This window comes from Protobothrops mucrosquamatus, unplaced genomic scaffold, assembly GCF_001527695.2.
Source record: "Protobothrops mucrosquamatus isolate PMUCROS unplaced genomic scaffold, P.Mucros_1.0 scaffold1260, whole genome shotgun sequence".
NCBI classification, from domain to species: domain Eukaryota; kingdom Metazoa; phylum Chordata; class Lepidosauria; order Squamata; family Viperidae; genus Protobothrops; species Protobothrops mucrosquamatus.
The window spans coordinates 17,892-35,735 of NW_015387466.1; the positions used below are offsets into that span (position 1 = coordinate 17,892).

Genomic DNA, 17,844 nt, shown 5'->3' on the forward strand with positions numbered 1-17,844 from the left:
AATAGTGATGCTTTCGTTGTTGGAGAAGACTCTTGAGAATACCATGGATAGTCAACAAAAGAAACAGATCATCAGATCATGCTGGAGGAAGTTTATTTATGTTGTGACTAAGATTCAACACTGACTTGATGGCCTACATTTTTAATTAAATCCCACAGAGTCAAATTGCTTTAGAATTACATGTAACAATAAAAATAACATTAAAACATTAAAATTATATTTCCCTTGATAACACAAAATAGAATAGATTAGAATCCAACTCAAGCAAGTTAATCAATGAATTCCCCCAATTTGCATAGGGTTGGAGCATAGTCTAGGAGCACAAACAGCCATTATTAATTGCTATTATCATGTACAAAGTGAGAGGGTGGGGAGGAGTCAGAGGATGAGACACAGAGCTTGGGTTTCTTATTTGGATCAAGAACTCAAGAAAGGGAACAGAAAGCAAAGCAAAATTCTGCAAGTCTATTCTCGAAGATAGGTCAAAAGCCAGACAAAGGGCTGAGTAGTTGGAAAAAATAGTCAGTAGTCAGCTCTTGCTTTGGATCTTAGATTTTCTCTGAGTTTATTGCCTGCTTCTCCTTTGGATTTAGTGCCTGATTCATAGTCCATAGTTCTCAATCCTTGATTTACTTTTTGACCACAAATAGGGTCCACTTTTAAAGATAAAGCAAAAGAACTTTTTCAATCCACTTCCACTAGCTACAATAAAGCGTGGTTAATTGTATGTTTAGGCCCCTGTCAAAATTTATAAACTACTTATTTGTTTTCTTGCAGCTATACCAAAACAACAAACTTTCATATCATTTCAAAAATGTAACTTACCTTTTTTTAATATTCTCAGATTTATCATTTTTAAAGGAAGCATTATTTATAGAACATTCTTTTGCAACCAACACGGAATCTATTTCAGCCAAGGTCTTCTCTACACCAATGGATTTGTTTCTTGAATTTATACCATCATTTTGAAAATCCAGTGATATGATAACAGATGGTAAATTAATAACTTTTGAATCATCTATATTGCATTCTGGCATAGAACAACCGCTAAAAGAGTTGATTTCTTCTACAGTGTCTTCATTATAAGTATGTGAAAGTTGGACATTTCCTAAAAAGTAAAAAAGTAAAAAAAAAGTGAACAATGAAACTTTCATTGTTTGGCATAATATTGCCTAATTCATTGCTGTGTTCAAGTCCTGCCTTTGCCATGAAAACCAGCTGGGTAATCTTGGGCCATTCTCTGTCAGTCCAGCTTACCTCACAACAACCTCACCTGTTGTTGTGGAGAAAATAGGAGGAGGGAGGTGTGTTGGATATGTTCGCTGCCTTGAATTATTTGTAAGGTAGGTAGGTAGATAGAAAGCTAATTACATTTCTATTAGTGAATGACAAAGGTTGAGGAGAAACTTTAACCACAGAAAAGCAATTCAGAAGTTTCCTTCCTTCCTTCCTTCCTTCCTTTCCTTTCCTTTCCTTTCCTTTCCTTCTTTCTTCTTTGAGAGGGCCTAAAGCTTATATAATTAAGAAGACCATCAAGAATTGTTAAGATGAATAGTTTAAAGTAACATCTTATTCAAAGTAGTTGCAGCTACTAGAATTGCTCTTCTATTCACTAATTCTGAAAAGCAATCCAAAAGGTTACTAATTAAATCCAGATAAAGTCATCTTCACTATAGTATGTTATCATCTTCAGACATATATCATAAAATCCAGTTCTTCAATGCAGATTTTTCAAATACGCTATCTTTTAAAATCTATCCTCTGCTCTAAATGCATGAGTCACTGATATATTTTACTACTAAAGTTAAGCATAAATTGATAGGATCTGGATCTGAATAAATGTTGACTATAATCAGAGATATTCAGGGGTATGACCAAGGATCTTCAAAACATCAACTTGTTTTGTATTTGCTGTAATGTGTAATTAAGAAATAAGTAAGAAGCTACAGAACTCATGGTTTCGACAGTTTCAGAGTAATTAATAAGTTCACCTTGTGTCTTCTCACTAATATCAATAAATCTAAATTTTATTTAGAAGATCTGGGATCACAAGGCTAAAAGAATCCTGATTGCTTTAAAATGATCTGGTATTCCTTGTTTTATATTTGGAAATTTTATCAAAGTCCAAAACATTTCCTCTTTTTCTTAGGGAAGGACATGCCCTATTAAGGGCTCATTCTGAATCAGGTTTCTAAAGCAAACCATCTTGAAAGTGATGAGAGATGTTCAAGTAACGTAATCTATATTTTCATACCTTCCAAAAGGAGTTTGATCAATAAAGCTCCAAAATTACAGTAACTGGATAATATTTCTTTCTTGTTGTACCTAAGGGGTCTTAGATGTCAACATTTTCCTATTGGAAAGCCACTCTGTTGTCCTTAAAGTGATATGAACATGTCTAGATATGAAAAATGTTAGTTTCTCAGAATGTAATAAAAATTTTACAAAAAACAAATAGCTACTTATATAAAAAATAATGTATCTCCAGAAATACTTTTTTACTTATCAAATAGTAACATGACAACTTTACATCCATACACATTCTTACTGTGATTTTTTATTTTTTATGTGTAGATCACATTTATCATCTCTTATTCTTCAAGATCACTCTTTCTCATCATAATTAGTTAAATTCTGATAGGGATAACCTATGCCTATCTCAAAGTTTGCTCCCACTATAAGGAGTCCTTGACCTATGACTTAATTGACCCAGAATTAGGTTGCAAGTTGTGGTGATTGGTAAGCAGTCACCATGAAACTGTGTCTGATTTTACAACCATTTTTGTGGCAGCTATTAAGCAAATGCCGTTTATTAAGAAAACACTGTGGTCATAACTGAGTCCATTTTTCCAATGGTTTTTTTTTGCTGGAAACTAGAAATACTGTAAATCAAAATACTGTAAATATTATAGTCATGTGATGATGGGATGCTGCAAACAGCTCTAAATGTGAGCCAGTTGCCAAGTGCCAAAAATGCAAGTATGTGACCACAGGCATATACGTGCGGTGATCAGAACTTCAAAAACAGGTAATAAGTAGGTTTCGAGGAAGTGAGTCATCGCTTTGAATGGTGGCTAAGTTACTTCTTTCTTTCCATATGAAAAACCTATTGATGAATTTGAAGGAGTTGTCCATCCTGTTTTTTTGTTTCTGTCTTGTAATTCCAGATTTTTTATATTAGTGAGAAATAGGATCTAGGCTATAAAAACATTTTTGATCCATTACCTTAATCCAGGGGTGTCAAACTGCTGGCCCATGGGCCGGACACATCACCAGGAAACCGCGCCCACCCCATTGCCGGCAATGGAGAAAAAGCTCCGATACGTCGCATGTCACGTGACGTCGCGAGTTTGACATGTCTGCCCTAATCCATATTCTTCATTATATGCCAGATTTTATACCCACTGAGGAATATTAAGTTATACAATACAAATACTCCTCAACTTACAACCATTCGTTTGGTGACCATTTAAAGTTATAATGGCACTGAAAAAAGTGACTTATGACTGGTTTTCACACTTACGACTATTGTTACATCCCATTATCACAAAATATAATGATCATGTGACATGTTGTAACCTTCTGTAACCTTCCCAGACAGTGTCTGACAAGCAAAGTCAATAGACGAAGCCAGATTTACTTAATGACTATTGCAAGAAATGTTGTAAAATGAGGCAAAATTCACTTAAAACTTTCTTGCTTAGCAACAAAAATGTTGGGCTCAATTGTGGTTATAAGTCATGGACTACCTGTATTCTGCTCTTTATCCATGATTTCCTAACACAGCTAAAAATATTGGAAATAGAGTTCAGCAAGAAAATCTAAGATATATGGTTTGTTATTGGTTTCCTTCTAGTACCAACTGTCTGAAAAACAGAGAAGAGAAAAAAGTTACCAAAAAAAATCATTTGTAGATCCATTGTAGTTGTGATACCATTGCTTGTGGCATGCTTGTATTCCTGCTCAAAATCAGCCTTGTATATTTTTGCAGCAAAAGCTTATATAAATGGCTGACAGAAAACCTACAAAGATTGAAACAGCAGTTGACCATATTTCAGCTCACAGGGGAGTATAAAGATTTATTACATCAAACTGAGGAAGCAATAAAGCAAAAAAGAAGAAAGGAAGCTGTTTTCCATAGAACATAGAATAATAGGGTTGTAAGGGACCTTGGTGGTCTTCTAGTCAACCTCCTGTTCAAGCAGGGGACCCATTTCAGACAATATTTTCTTAAAAATCTCCAGTAATGGAGCACCTACAACTTCCAGAGGCAAATTGATTTCATAGGTAACTGGCTGATTCTGCAAGTAATTGATTAATCATTCTCACAGTCAGGAAATTTCTCTTTATTCCCACATTGGATCTCTCTTTAATGATCTTCCACCTGTTACTTCTTGTCCCGTTCTCAGGAATTTTGGAGAATAAGTTGAAACCTTCTTCTCTGTGATAGCTCTTCAAATACTGGAAGACTGCTATCATATCATCCCTAGTCCTTCTCTTTGTTAGGCTAGACCAGTGGTAGGGAACCTTGGCTCTTTTATGACTTGTGGACTTCAACTCCCAGAATTGCTGAGTCAGCATGGCTGGTTCAGGAATTCTGGGTTTTGAAGTCCACAAGTCATAAAAGAGCCAAGGTTCCCTACCTCTGGGCTAGACATACTTAGTGTCAAGGATGCTACATGCCTTTGCATTTCAACATGCCTTTAAAGTAAGGGGAGAGGTGTTACTTTCAAGTGGGTTAGATGGAGAAATGAAACTTCTATGATTCCACTGAAGACCATGAGAACCTGAAACCTTTTCATGGACACCATAACAGGTGTGGATTTGAGGCAGATGGTTCCAATAACAAAATGAACTTGTTTATATGGACTACGTAAGAAGTTGGGATTTTGGCTGGAAAAATTATTGTTTAAATCTATGATCTGGTGTTGGAACCTCAGAGTTAGTTTTGTTTTGACATTACCATGCAGTGCATTTAATAACAGTAAGATTTTTGGAAATGGAATGAACCTGGAATTTTATTTGGATTCTTAAGCTGGATGTTGACATTAAACTAATTCTCTCAAGCAGCCTATCTGGGTTTTCCTCCCAGGAATGCTGGGACATAGCGAGACTTGCAATGGACAAGAAAACAGATGGAGGGGGACAACAGGGGATAGTTCCCCTCCTGTGGTAGTCAGCTTTAATCCAAATGGGAGAGGCAGACTTGTCGACCCAGATTCATCTGAAGCAGAAAGCTGAATCGATAGAGCCACCACTTACTGCTGGAGGAGGGAGGCACATGGAGGCTCCTTGTCCAGCACCAAGAACTACATGGATGAGTGGCCTCAGGAAAGCAGCATAAGCTGAATTTCATCTGATTTCATCAGAAGCTTGACCAATGAAGGCAAATAAGAGGGCAGCAGAAGCAGGAGAGCCAGGGAGAGTGGAGGCTTCCTGTGTCTATTCATAGCCCTTCCATGGAGCAATTGAGAGAGAAGTTCAGGCGATTGGAAGTTTGAGGAGCTGCCCCACTGAAGTGGTCGGTTGTAGTTCCCGCTCACCAGCTTGCTACACCATCACCACCCCACCAACAGCCAGTAGCTTCGGGCTGGTCTGGGATAAGAGGAGCTGCACAACAGAGATTGGCATCCCAGCAACTCTTAGCCTAACAAGTCTTGGGACACCACTGGCCATTGGACAGCTGAAAGGAGAGGAGCTCAGGCAGCACAACCAGGTGCTGACTTACCACCCGGAAGGTGGTGTGGAAGGATCAACAGCCTCCTCATTTTAAAGTCATGTTTGACAGCTGACCGGAGAAGTTGAGTTACTTTCTGACCCAGGTGGGGAATTACTCAGAAAGATATGGAGGTAGACTCCCTGATGATGGATCACAGGTGAATGCTATTTCTGCGAACCTGGAAGGGGATGCAGCGGAATGGTTGGTATCCTTATATGATGAGGTGGCCCCAGAGCTCCATGATGTGGATGCCTTCATGCAAGAGCTACGGAATCAGTTTGAAGATCCCACCAAGGCAAGGAAGGCAGATGCGAGAATCTGGACAATCAAGCAAGGGAAGCGAGCAATTGCTGATTACATTAGGAATTTTTGTATCCTGGTGACTCGCTTAAGAGGATAGACTGAACATATGTTGGTTTCCCAATTCCGAGATGGATTAAGCAAGGAATTGTATTACAACTGCCTACCCAGAGGAGTGCCCAATCTCCTCAGAGATTGGTACCAGTTGGCTGTCAACGTGGAATTAGATTTGATAGATTACTGACATCACACTAGTCAAGACAACCGACCTCGTTGTGCAGCTGAGAGATACCCGGCTGGCTGAGGAAGCAAGAGAAATGTTCCAGAGACCAGAAGGGAGAGACCCCCTCTAGATATGGGAGTGTGCTTCTATTGTGGAAAAGAGGGGCACCAAGCCACTGATTGTCCTGCATCACACTCAATGTCAGCAAGCTGAGCTCCAAGCAAGACTAAGACAAAGAAGCTGGAATCAAAGTCCAAAGAATAAACAAAAGTTGCTCAACAGGTCATAGAGGTCTCTTCCCCATCCAACAAAGGGGAGAGAACTCTGGCTCCTTTGGACTTGTTTTCTATGAGAGTGACAGCAAAGGGGAGGATGACCAAATGGTAAGTGATCCTATTTCCCTGATGACTACCAGAATAGAATGTCTATGGAGATTCTCAGTCATCCAGGTCATGGAATATAAATTATTCCATTCCCCCACCATCTAGTCAGAGCTGAAGAAGCTTTTTGGATGAGAAACAAAATGTCTTCAAAGAAAAACAAGAAAGTCCAGTTGCCTCCTGAAAATGCATCTTTGGGACTATCAGGGTAGAACTGTTTGTACCCTTCTTGGGAGCAAAAGAGACATTCACAATCTTACTCGGGATGCACAAGGTGTGTGATCAGTTAACAAACAGTAGAAAACGTTGAGACAACTTATGGGTTTGAGCAGCTAGATGAGTCTCTTATGGGGGGAGAATCTGCAACCTATCTCACTGAGCCAGTGAGTATAAAGCTTGGAAATCATACTGAAATCATTTGTTTTATTGTAACCCCTGAGATGACTGAAAATATGATTTTAGGATTAGTTTGGCTAAAGAAATGGAATCCCTCAATAGATTGGAATAACAACAAGTAGCAAATGAAGAAAAGAGTAATCAATCCACAAAAGCTGCAGGAGACCTTGATTGCTTGCCATAAGCCGGTGGTTGAGAAATCAAAAGTGCTGGCAGCAAATACACTAAAAGCAGAAAGGCAGTTAGAGAACAGCATTCCAACAGAATACAGAGACTTAATTGACATATTCGGCGAAAAGGAATTAGATGTACTCCCACTCATCGACCAACTGACTATGCAATATAGTCCCAGGTGTTAAATTTCTTAAACCAAAGATGTATGCTATGACACCTAAAGAAATGGAAGAACTTAGAGGATTTTTAGATAAAAACCTGGCTCGGGGGTTCATTCAACCTGCTAAATCGAAAATGGCTGCCCCTATATTATTTAGAGATAAAAATGATGGGGGCCTTAGAATGTGTATGAATTATAAAAATCTCAATGCTATATCAGTGGAAAATATGTACACCCTCCCCCTTATGAAAGACATATTAGTGTACCTAAGGGGAACAATTTTACAGCATTGGACCTGAGAGAAGACTATTACAGAGTAAGGATTAAAAAAGGGGATTAGTGGGAAACTGCATTTAATTGCCATTTAGGGTGTTTTCAATTCAGAGTGATGTCGTTTGGGCTACAAAGGATAGTTGCAGTATTCATGCAATTGATAAACTATCTGTATAAGGTTGGTATATTTAGATGATATTTTAATTTACATGGAAATGCTGGAAAAATACATAAATCTAGTAAGAGCAGTATTTAAAAAGTTATTAGAAAACCAGCTGTATGCCAAATTGTCAAAATGTGATTTTTCAAAAACTAGATTAGATTATTTGGGGATTATGTTTCTGCAGGAGGCACAGAAATGGATCCAGGGAAAGTAAAGGCAATATTGGAGTGAGAAGCTCCCGGACCAGAAGGCAATTGCAAAGTTTTTTTGGGATTTGGAAATTTCTATAGACAATTTATTCCTACATTTACTTTACCTATAACAAATTTATTAAAAATTGGGAAAGGGATTAAGCCCAAACCAAGTAAATCCTTAGGGTGAACCCTCAAATTCAAGTGGCATTTGAAAAACTAAAAAAGCTTTTTGCTGCAGAACCACTCTTAAGACATGAAGACCTAGAGAAGCCATTTGTAATTCAAGTGGATGCAAGTGATGTGGTAGTGGGGGCAGTGTTGCTACAAAAATGAGAAGGGAGAGCTACAACCATGTGCTTATACCTCTCAAAAGTTATCAGACATTGGGAGAAAGTGGGCTGTGTGGGAAAAGGAGGCCTTTACTGTCCACTGGGCTCTCCTAACGTAGAGACAGTTTTTAGAGGGTAGTAAAATCCCATTCGAAGTGTGGACAGATCATAAGAATTTAGAGGCTTTAAAGACCCCAAGAAAATTGTCCCCCAAACAAATAAGGTGGGCTTAATATTTTAATCAATTTAATTTCAATCTCCATTATGTACCAAGGGGGAAAATGTTTTGGCTGATGCTCTTTCACATATGCCTCAATACAAAAGTACCAAGGAACAAGTAGTAAATTCTATAATCCCTTCCAGCCAGCTCGCAGCTCCAGCTCGAGGGGTTCTGCACAGGGGAAAACCCCCAGGTTAGCATTAGATTCACTGAGGCAAAAGTTTAAAGAGGCTTTGGAATAAGATACTTGGTTCCAGGACCATAAAGATGCTCTAATTATAAAACATGATATGACATGGAAAGGGACAAAAGTGTACAGACTGGATATTCAAAGGATGATAGTGTTAGAAAGAGCACATGATGCAGCAGGCCATTTTGGGCTTGTAAAAACCCTTCATCTAGTGAAAAGACAATTTGGGTGGCCAAAACTGAAAAGAGACATAAAAGAATATGTTGCTACTTGTTCAGTTTGCGCTTCCATGAAGCGATTGCTTGGGAAAACCCTGGGTTTATTACAACCTGTGACTAACCCTAGAAGACCATGGGAAAAAATAACCATGGATTTCATTGTGGAACTGCTTGAGAATACTGGAAATACTGTAATATGGACCATAGTTGACCTATTCTCAAAACAAGCACACTTTGTAGCCTGTCCAAAGCTTCCCTCAGTTAAGAGTTTGGCCAAAATGTTTGTGCAGCATATTTATAGGCTGCATGGAGTCCCTAAAAGAATCATCTCAGACAGGGGAGTGAAGTTCACTGCAAAATTTTGGAGAGAGTTCATTTAATCAATAGGATTGTCCTACAGACTCCATTCCAGATTTCATTCATGCACAAATGGAATGGCGGAATATACAAATACAATGACAGAACAATATATAAGATGCTATGTAAATTATCAACAAATTATTTGGGCTGAATTATTACCATTTGCTGAAGCAGCATACAATAATGAATTACATAGCAGCATCGGACTTACCCCTTTTAAAGTGACTACAGGGATCGAATGTGTGGCTAGGCCTGAGATACTTCAGGACACCCTTTCCTCAACAACATTAAGAATGGATGGGTAATATAAAGAGCACATAGCCTGGAGTACTCAAAGCAGTAGCAAAAGCACACACGAAAAAAGACGGGCAGATAAGAAAAGAGCTACTCAAAAGGAGTTTAAAGTGGGTGACAAGATATATTTGTCCATGAAATACTTGAACCTTAAAATACCTTGTAAAAAACTAAGTCCTAAATATATAGGTCATTTTACTGTCATAAGAATCATCAACCCAGTTACTGTAAAATTGCAATTGCCAAAGAGTTTTAAACTGATTTACCCAGTGTTCCACTGTAGCTTATTAAAGCTTGTTCAAAGTTCAAGAATGAGGCCAATTGAGAAACCACCTCCCCTCCTAATTCTGGTTAAGGGAGAGAGGCATTATCAGATTGAAGAAATTTTGGATTCTAGATATTGTAGGGTGAAACCCGCCATATCAGGTAAGGTGGAAAGGATACTCACTTGCGGAACACAATGGATAGCAGAGACTAATGTTAGAGCTGCTAAGCTAATAAAGAAATTCCATTCTAGACCCCAGTGGGCAGTGGGGAGATTAGGTAATAGGAATCTTAAGCAATGTCTATATGTCTATATGTTTGTTTTATGCCTTTCAAGATCCATTCTTCTTTTGGGGAGTTGGCATGTCAAAAATGAAATTTTGGCAGCTACATGCCTCTGTGTTTCAACTTGCCTTTAGAATAAGGGGGGGAGATGTTACTTTTGAGTGGGTTAGATAGAGAAACAAAACTTCTACGATTCTGCTGAAGACCGTGAGAGCCTGAATCTTTTCAAGGACACCATAACAGGTGTGGATTTGAAGCAGAACATTTCCCATAACAAATAATAATTATATCTATATATTGATGCTAGAAGGTTTGTTTAAGGCATGTTTCTTTTGCTTGTGCAAAAAGATAGAGAACGCTACGCTGATGGAGAAGGTAATTAAAATTTACTTATCTTAAAACAAAAACTCTACAGTTAAATCTTATAAAATACTAATGAAAACTACCAACACATTGGAAAAGGTCAATCTACATTACAAAAGATAGCCCTCAACTTACAACCATTTGTTTAGTAAACAAAGTTACAATGACACTGAAAAAAGTTAACATGACTGTTTTTCACACTTATGACTGTTGCAGCATCCCCATGGACATATAATCAGAATTTGAACACTTGCCAACTGACATGTATTTATGATGGCTGCAGTGTCCAGAGATCATGTGATCACTTTTTGCAATCTTCTGATGAGCAAAGTCAATGAGAAAGCCAGATCCACTTAAGGACCATGTTAGTATCTTAATAACTGCAGTGTGATACACTTAAAACTGTGGCAGGACAGGTCATAAAGTGGGTCAAAACTAAGAACTTAACAACTGTCTTGCTTAGCAATGGAAATTTTGGGCTCAGTTATAAGTAAAGAACTACCTCTACACAAAAAAACAGCAATTTAACAGAATATGCAAATTATTCTAAAATGTCCTTAATTTTACATGCTAGCAAAATTATGCTTAGGATTATCCAATGCAAATCAGACCTTTAATGGAAAAAGAGATGCCAGATGTTCAAAATGGCTTTAGAAAAGGCCAAGGAACATGAAACATTATTGCTGATGCATGCTGATAATTGAGAAAGAATACCAAAAAAAAGCCAGTAAGTAAGAACTTTATTATAGAAATAACTTTGATTGTGTTGAACGTAACAAATGCTGAAAAGCACTCAGAAAAATACAGCAAACTACAGACCTATCAGCCTGATCTCAATACCTGGGAAGAATCTGGTAAAGACAATCAAACAATCAATCAGTGAACACCTAGAGGCAAACAAAGTCATAACCAAAAGCCAAAATGGATTTGTCAAAAACAGATCATGCCAGACAAATCTTACTGCATTCTTTGACAAAGTGACAAAGTGGACCAGAGCAATGCTGTGGATAAGATAGAAGATGGATTAGTAGCTGGCTGACCAACTGTACTCAACATATAGTTCTCAATGGAGGGCAGTATGCAGTGGAATACCCCAAGGCTCTGTTTTAGGCCCAGTACTCTTCAACATCTTCATAAATGATTTGGATGAGGGGATAGATGGGGAACTCCTCAAATTTGAAGACAACACCAAGCTGGCAGGAATAGCCAACTCTCCAGAAGATAGGTTTAAGATACAGAAGAATCTTGACAGACTTGAACATTGGGCGCTATCTAACAAAATGAAATTCAGTGGTGAAAAAAGTAAGATTCTACATTTAAGCAAGAAAAACCAAATGCACTGGTATAGTATAAGTGATACCTGGTTCAATAGTAGTAACTGTGAGAGGGATCTTGGAGTCCTAGTGGACAATCCCTTAAATATGAGCCGGCAGTGTATTGCAGCTGTCAAAAAAGTTAACTCAGTGCTAGGCTGCATTAACAGAGGGATAGAATCAAGATCACTGAAGTGTTAATACCACTTTATAATGCTTGGTAAGACCACACTTCGAATACTGCATCCAGTTTTGGTCACCATGATGTATTAAAGATTTTGAGACTCTAGAAAGAGTGCAGAGAAGAGCAACAAAGATGATTAAGGGATTGGAGGCTAAAACATATAAAGAACATGCTGAAATTGGCTATGTCTAGTTTAATGTTTCAATATCTCAGGGGTTGGATGGAAACTAATCAAGGAGAGAAGCAACCTAGAACTAAGGAGAAATTTCCTGACTGTTAGAACAATTAATCAGTGGACAACTTATCTCCAGAAGTTGTGAATGCTCCAACACTGGAAGTTTTTAAAAAGAGATTGGACAACCATTTATCTGAAATAGTATAGGGTTTCCTGCCTGAGCAGGGGTTTGGACTAGAAGACCTCCAAGACTCCAAGAAAACCTTTCAACTATTCTATTTGTTCTGTTCTGTTCTGTTCTGTTCTGCTCTGTTCTGTTCTGTTCTATTCTATTCTAATGGGAATTCTGTTGTTTTAATCAGAAATTTATACACTGGTCAGAATGCCACAATACATAAAAAACATAGCAAAACATACTAGCTCCAGGTTGACATAGGATTACAACAAAACTGCATATTTCTCTTGTTTATTCAACCTATATGCGGAATATATATTAAAGGAAGCTAGACTGGAAGATGAAACTGGAAAAACTGGAAGAAAAGACATCAGTACTCTACACTAAGCTGATTATACTACACTAATAAGCTGAAAATGCAATGATTTACAAGCCCAAGTATTGAAAGCCATAATCTACAGTGAAAACATTGGCCTAAAACTAAATATAAAGACAATAATGGCAATAAGTAGACCAACCAGGCTTAGAATTGTCAATGAAGATATCAAAATGGTGTATTGTTTTAGTTCCCAATGGAACTACGCCTACATGGAGGAAAGCATCCAGTAGGATACCTCAAGGTTCTATCCTGGGCCCAGTGTTCTTCAACATTTTCATAAATGATCTAGATAGAAGGGAAACCCATCAAATTTGCAGATGACATCATGCTGGTTGGTGTCATTGCTAACACTTTGGAAGCTAGACTCAAGATTCAGAAGGATCTTGACAGACTTGAGCATTGGGCGTTATCTAACAGTTCGGGAAGTAAAAAAAGTAAGGTCCTGCACTTATGCAGGAAAAAGCAAATGCACAGGTACAGAATAGGCAGTACCTGGCTTAGTACCTGGCTTAATAGTAATTATTGTTGAGAGGGATCTAGGTGTCCTCTTCAACCACCATTTAAATTTGAGCCAGCAATGTGATGTGGCTGCCAAAAAAGAAAATGCAGTCCTAGGATGCATCAAGAGGGGTAGCACCAAGATTATGAAAAGTGATAGTACCTCTATGTATACACTAGTAAGATCAGACTGGGAATGATGTCAGGATCCAGTTATATTTTTTTTCTATCTATCTCCTCTGATCTAAAACCAATTCTTACCCTTTCCTGGGTCCTGCCATACTCCCAAGGGGGAGGTTTTTTTTTATTACTTTCACTTCCTCTATTCACTACAAAGTAACCTTTTGTTTATTTGCCTCTGCTAACCATTACAATGTAACCATTTGCCTCTTATCCTATGCACCTCTGTACGTTTCCTCCTTACCGGGCAACTAGGAAAGGGGGAGGGGTTGAAAAGATACAGCCTCCAGAATCTGGGTTATTTATCCATCATCAAGTGAGGAGCTGTTGCATGATCGTGTACAACAGAGCTGGATTGATGTTATCTTTCCTGGATTTAACACCTAGAAATCTGCCGGTCTGAATCGCCCAAAAGAACTGCGGGATGGGGGTTGCTTAGGGACACTTTAAAACATCAATTTGTGAGGGAATCCCTCAGATCCTGTCTATCATGCCTACTATCAATTTCTCTTAATAAAAGTTCCTGTTGGAAGAAACCATTTCCAAGAGTTCTGCTTTCTTAAGATGTGGATTGAAGTGGTTCCTTACATTAGACAGGATCTGCAGTAATACTACCGACGGCGAAGGCACCGATCCATTCAAAGACTCCTGCCATTGGACGGGAACCGACATGCTTGAGGTTTTTCCTAATCCAAGTCCTCAGCTACATGGAGGAATACAGGCGGCACATCCCTAGCGACAAAGCCCGCATCCATATTGCATCCGTATCTGCTCTGGACAGACCAGCCGTAGATTGAGTGGTGAACTTGCACGATTCCAATGCCCCAGAGCTCAACAATTTCAACCATTTCATGTCCTCTTTGAGAAGGCGATTTGAGGACCCTCTGGCTGATCACAAAGCCCATGAAAGAATCAAAATGGTGAGGCAAGGAAGAAACCCGGTAGCCGAATATACGCAAGAATTCTGAGCCATTGCCAGCAAGCTGAACTGGCCGGAAGACATCCTCCTTAGCCATTTCAAAGATGGCCTAAATTATGATCTGTATGATGCTTTCCTGCCCCGGGGGGACCCCCACCAACTTGACAAATGGTACATCCTGGCACAGGAAGCAGAGATCAACCTACTGAAGAGGCATCGCCAAGGAAAACCATGGGGCTGCGACTTCCTGTTCCGGCCAGCAGCATCATCGGCTGAGAGACTCGGGATGCCAAGCTCTTCAGCTGAGTTTCTTCTTGTTTGGGGACCCTAAATGGGCCAGAAGCCGCCCTGGAGAGGTGGCAATGGAGGAAGGTACTTCCAGGGACCTAGGAGAGATGGCAGTCTCTCCGATCGGTCCAGGAGAAGCCTCCCAGAAACCAACAGAAGAAAGGCTAGCTAACTCCATTGTCTAGCCCTAGCTGCAAGCAAACGGAAGTTAAAAAAGCTCTACCTAAACTGATTGTAAACAGTGTGTTTGAAGCTGGGTAAGAACTAATTTTTCTCTATCCTACTTATTTTCCTGGGGAAAAAAAGAACTCCCAAGAAGCAAAAATACCTCCGAGATTGAAAAAAGGGGAGGGATTCTCCCCCCATTTTTGGCTATTGGAAGTGGCGAATCTAACTCTTTAAGGAGAAAAAAAAGATTAGAAAACTGAAAAATGATCCAACACTGACACCTACTGGTGGATGAGGAGCTATAAAGCTTTTGTTTGTGGCTTTCAAAATCTTAGTAAACACAGCTGCTCAGAGAAAGTGATATTTACAGAAACAATGGATGTTTTACAAGAGGAAATATACGATATGCTGCAATCCATTCAAAGGACAATGATTTTAAACCACAAAGAAATACAAAACAACTTTGAAAGTATAAGTCAACTTATCTCCAATTTAAATTCACTTTAAAAAAATCCTCAGAACACAGCAGAGATGATTGAATATAAATCAGAGGGAAAAGACTTAAAGATGGACTTTCACAAAATAGAAGAGTATGATTTAATTCAAGTGGAAGGAAAGACAACTTACACTTCAACATCACAAAACAAATTGGAAGGCAAGAGAAGGGATTTTAATGGAAAGAAGAGGGCAAGTGCTCAGGACAGAGATATTGATTTACTTTCTACATCTACAGGAACACCTACGATCGTATGGGAAAACCTTTGGATCCAGCAAAGTATATTGATCAAGAAAGATTCTGGGCAAAGAAAAGAGATTAAGAAAAAAGATGATNAAAAAAGATGATGGGACATATCAGAGAGAATATTTAAAAAAGAAACATGTGTTTGAATATGGTTAAAGAAATAGAAAAAATGTGAAACACGCCATTCTAAGAGGGATGAAATGTTTTAGATACTTAAACACGACTGAATTCAAGAAAAGTACATATATATATATAAGTGAATTAGAGTTAAGGGATTAGATGACTAGATTAATTGAATAGAATGTCTAAAGATTAAATATATTCTTAACTATGATTAAAAAGAATAAGAAATTCGAGAAAATAAATACTATTAATCTAGGAGGGATATATATTCTAAGTACTATATTATTTCCTATGTTCTGTTATTACTACTTTCCTCTCTTCTTTTTTATTTTTTTTAAAGAAAAGAAATGTATTAATATGATGATTATTGTTTAGGAATATTGGAACACTTTAAGAAGGATGAAATGTTTTAGATATTTAAAGGTGACTGAACTCAAGAAAAGTATTATATATATATAATGCTTTGAATTAGAGTTAAGGGATTAGATGACTAGACTTATTGAATAGAATGTTTAAAGATTAAATATATTCTTAACTATAATTAAAAAGAATAAGAAATTCGAGAAAATAAATACTATTAATCTAGGAGGGATATATATTTTAAGTACTATGTTATTTCCTATGTTCTGTTATTACTGCTTTCTTCTATTCTTTTTTATTTTTTATTCTTTCCTTCATTCTTTTTCTTTTCCCCTCTCTTTTTACTCTTATATTTAATACTTAAGAAACGTAAAAATGTGAGATGGCTTATATGGAAAAAATAGAATCAAGTCTGTCAATGTAAATGTAACTAATCGCTACCAGTAAAAATACTTAGAATTTGATGGGAGAAATAAACTAAAATAAGGACTGTAACAGGATTGATGATAAGGCAATCCAAATGAATGGAAAGAAAAGAAATGTATTAATATGATGATTATTTTTTAGGAATATTGGAAAAAATATATACTAAATTGTCATTTATTAAAACAAGAATTGTATTAACGCAATGTTTGCAAAAAAGGATGTTTCAGGGAAAGTAAAGTAAACAAAATTAATATATGGAATACAGACTATAGAAATTAATTGTTAAGGACTGTTTTTACAAATGTAACCCAGACATCACACTGTTTACCAACTATTGAATGACTTATGCTTGTGTAAAAAATTAATAAAAAATATAATAATAAAAAAAAGAAAACCATGGGGCCGCTCCCACCTGAGCCAATGCATGAACCAGCGAAGCCACCGGCTACGGCCAAGAAGCCAACAGACTGTTTCAAATGCAGGAGAGAGGGGCATCGGGCCATAGAATGCCGTTCGAAAGCCCCTCAGCACAACCCAGACCGATCACTGACCAGAAAATCCGGAAAGTCCCCAGCCAAGCCAAAAGAACCCACCATGAGAGCAATAGAGGCTGTGGAGTCCCCAAGCTCTGCCCAAAGTGGGGAGAGAACTCCAGCCTACACCGCAGGGCTGGTGGACACCTCAGATGACAGCTCAGAGGGAGAACCCCTGGAAAGTGGACCCATCACACCCATCCTCAAGACAGTGACTATATTAGCTCCCTCCATGCCCGAAGCTGTGAAAGTGAAAGCATTAATAGACTCTGGCTGCACCCGCTGCCTCATTAGCCCGCTGCTAGTGGGGAATTTGGGCATTCCGGTGAGGAGGCTGAAACAACCAATCTCATTGGCTAGTTAGATGGGTCCATAGCAGGGGGGGTGCCAGCTACCCTAGCCAGTCCACCTATCCCTGGGAAACCATGAGGAAGACATAACATTTGTAGTTATCCCAGGCATGGAATGTCCAGTGATCCCAGGGCTGTGGAGTCGGTAGATAAATGTTCCGACTCCGACTCCGACTCCACTCCGACTCCAACTCCTCAGTTTTTTGTACTTCCGACTCCAACTCCGACTCCCCAACTCCGACTCCTCTGTATTAATATGCGAATGTATTTTATACATTCCTTGAAGGAAAGAAAGGCAACATACATGTCATTACCACAGGACTACTAGCTGGGAAGCCAACAGTCTACTGTATTGAACAGTTTAAGCAAAAGACAAACACAATGAAAACAACAAAGTTTTATTAATTTTTTTTATTAATTTAATTAATCAAGTGGCTGGATAGTAGCAGCAGGCATAAACATCAGGAACAGGAACTTTACCAGTTCAAAAATACAAACCACATTATTTGGTTGTTTTAGAACAAAA

The 17,844-nt window shown here is 38.3% G+C and overlaps 1 protein-coding gene across 1 annotated transcript in view; it reads right to left on the reverse strand.

Annotated features, from left to right (window-relative positions):
- Nucleotides 1-17,844, reverse strand: part of COBL (cordon-bleu WH2 repeat protein) — a 195,936-nt gene that overhangs the window by 1,120 nt on the left and 176,972 nt on the right. Inside the window, 1 exon segment of the mRNA XM_029285077.1 lies at nt 826-1,108. Within this exon segment, the coding sequence (XP_029140910.1) occupies nt 826-1,108 (283 nt within the window).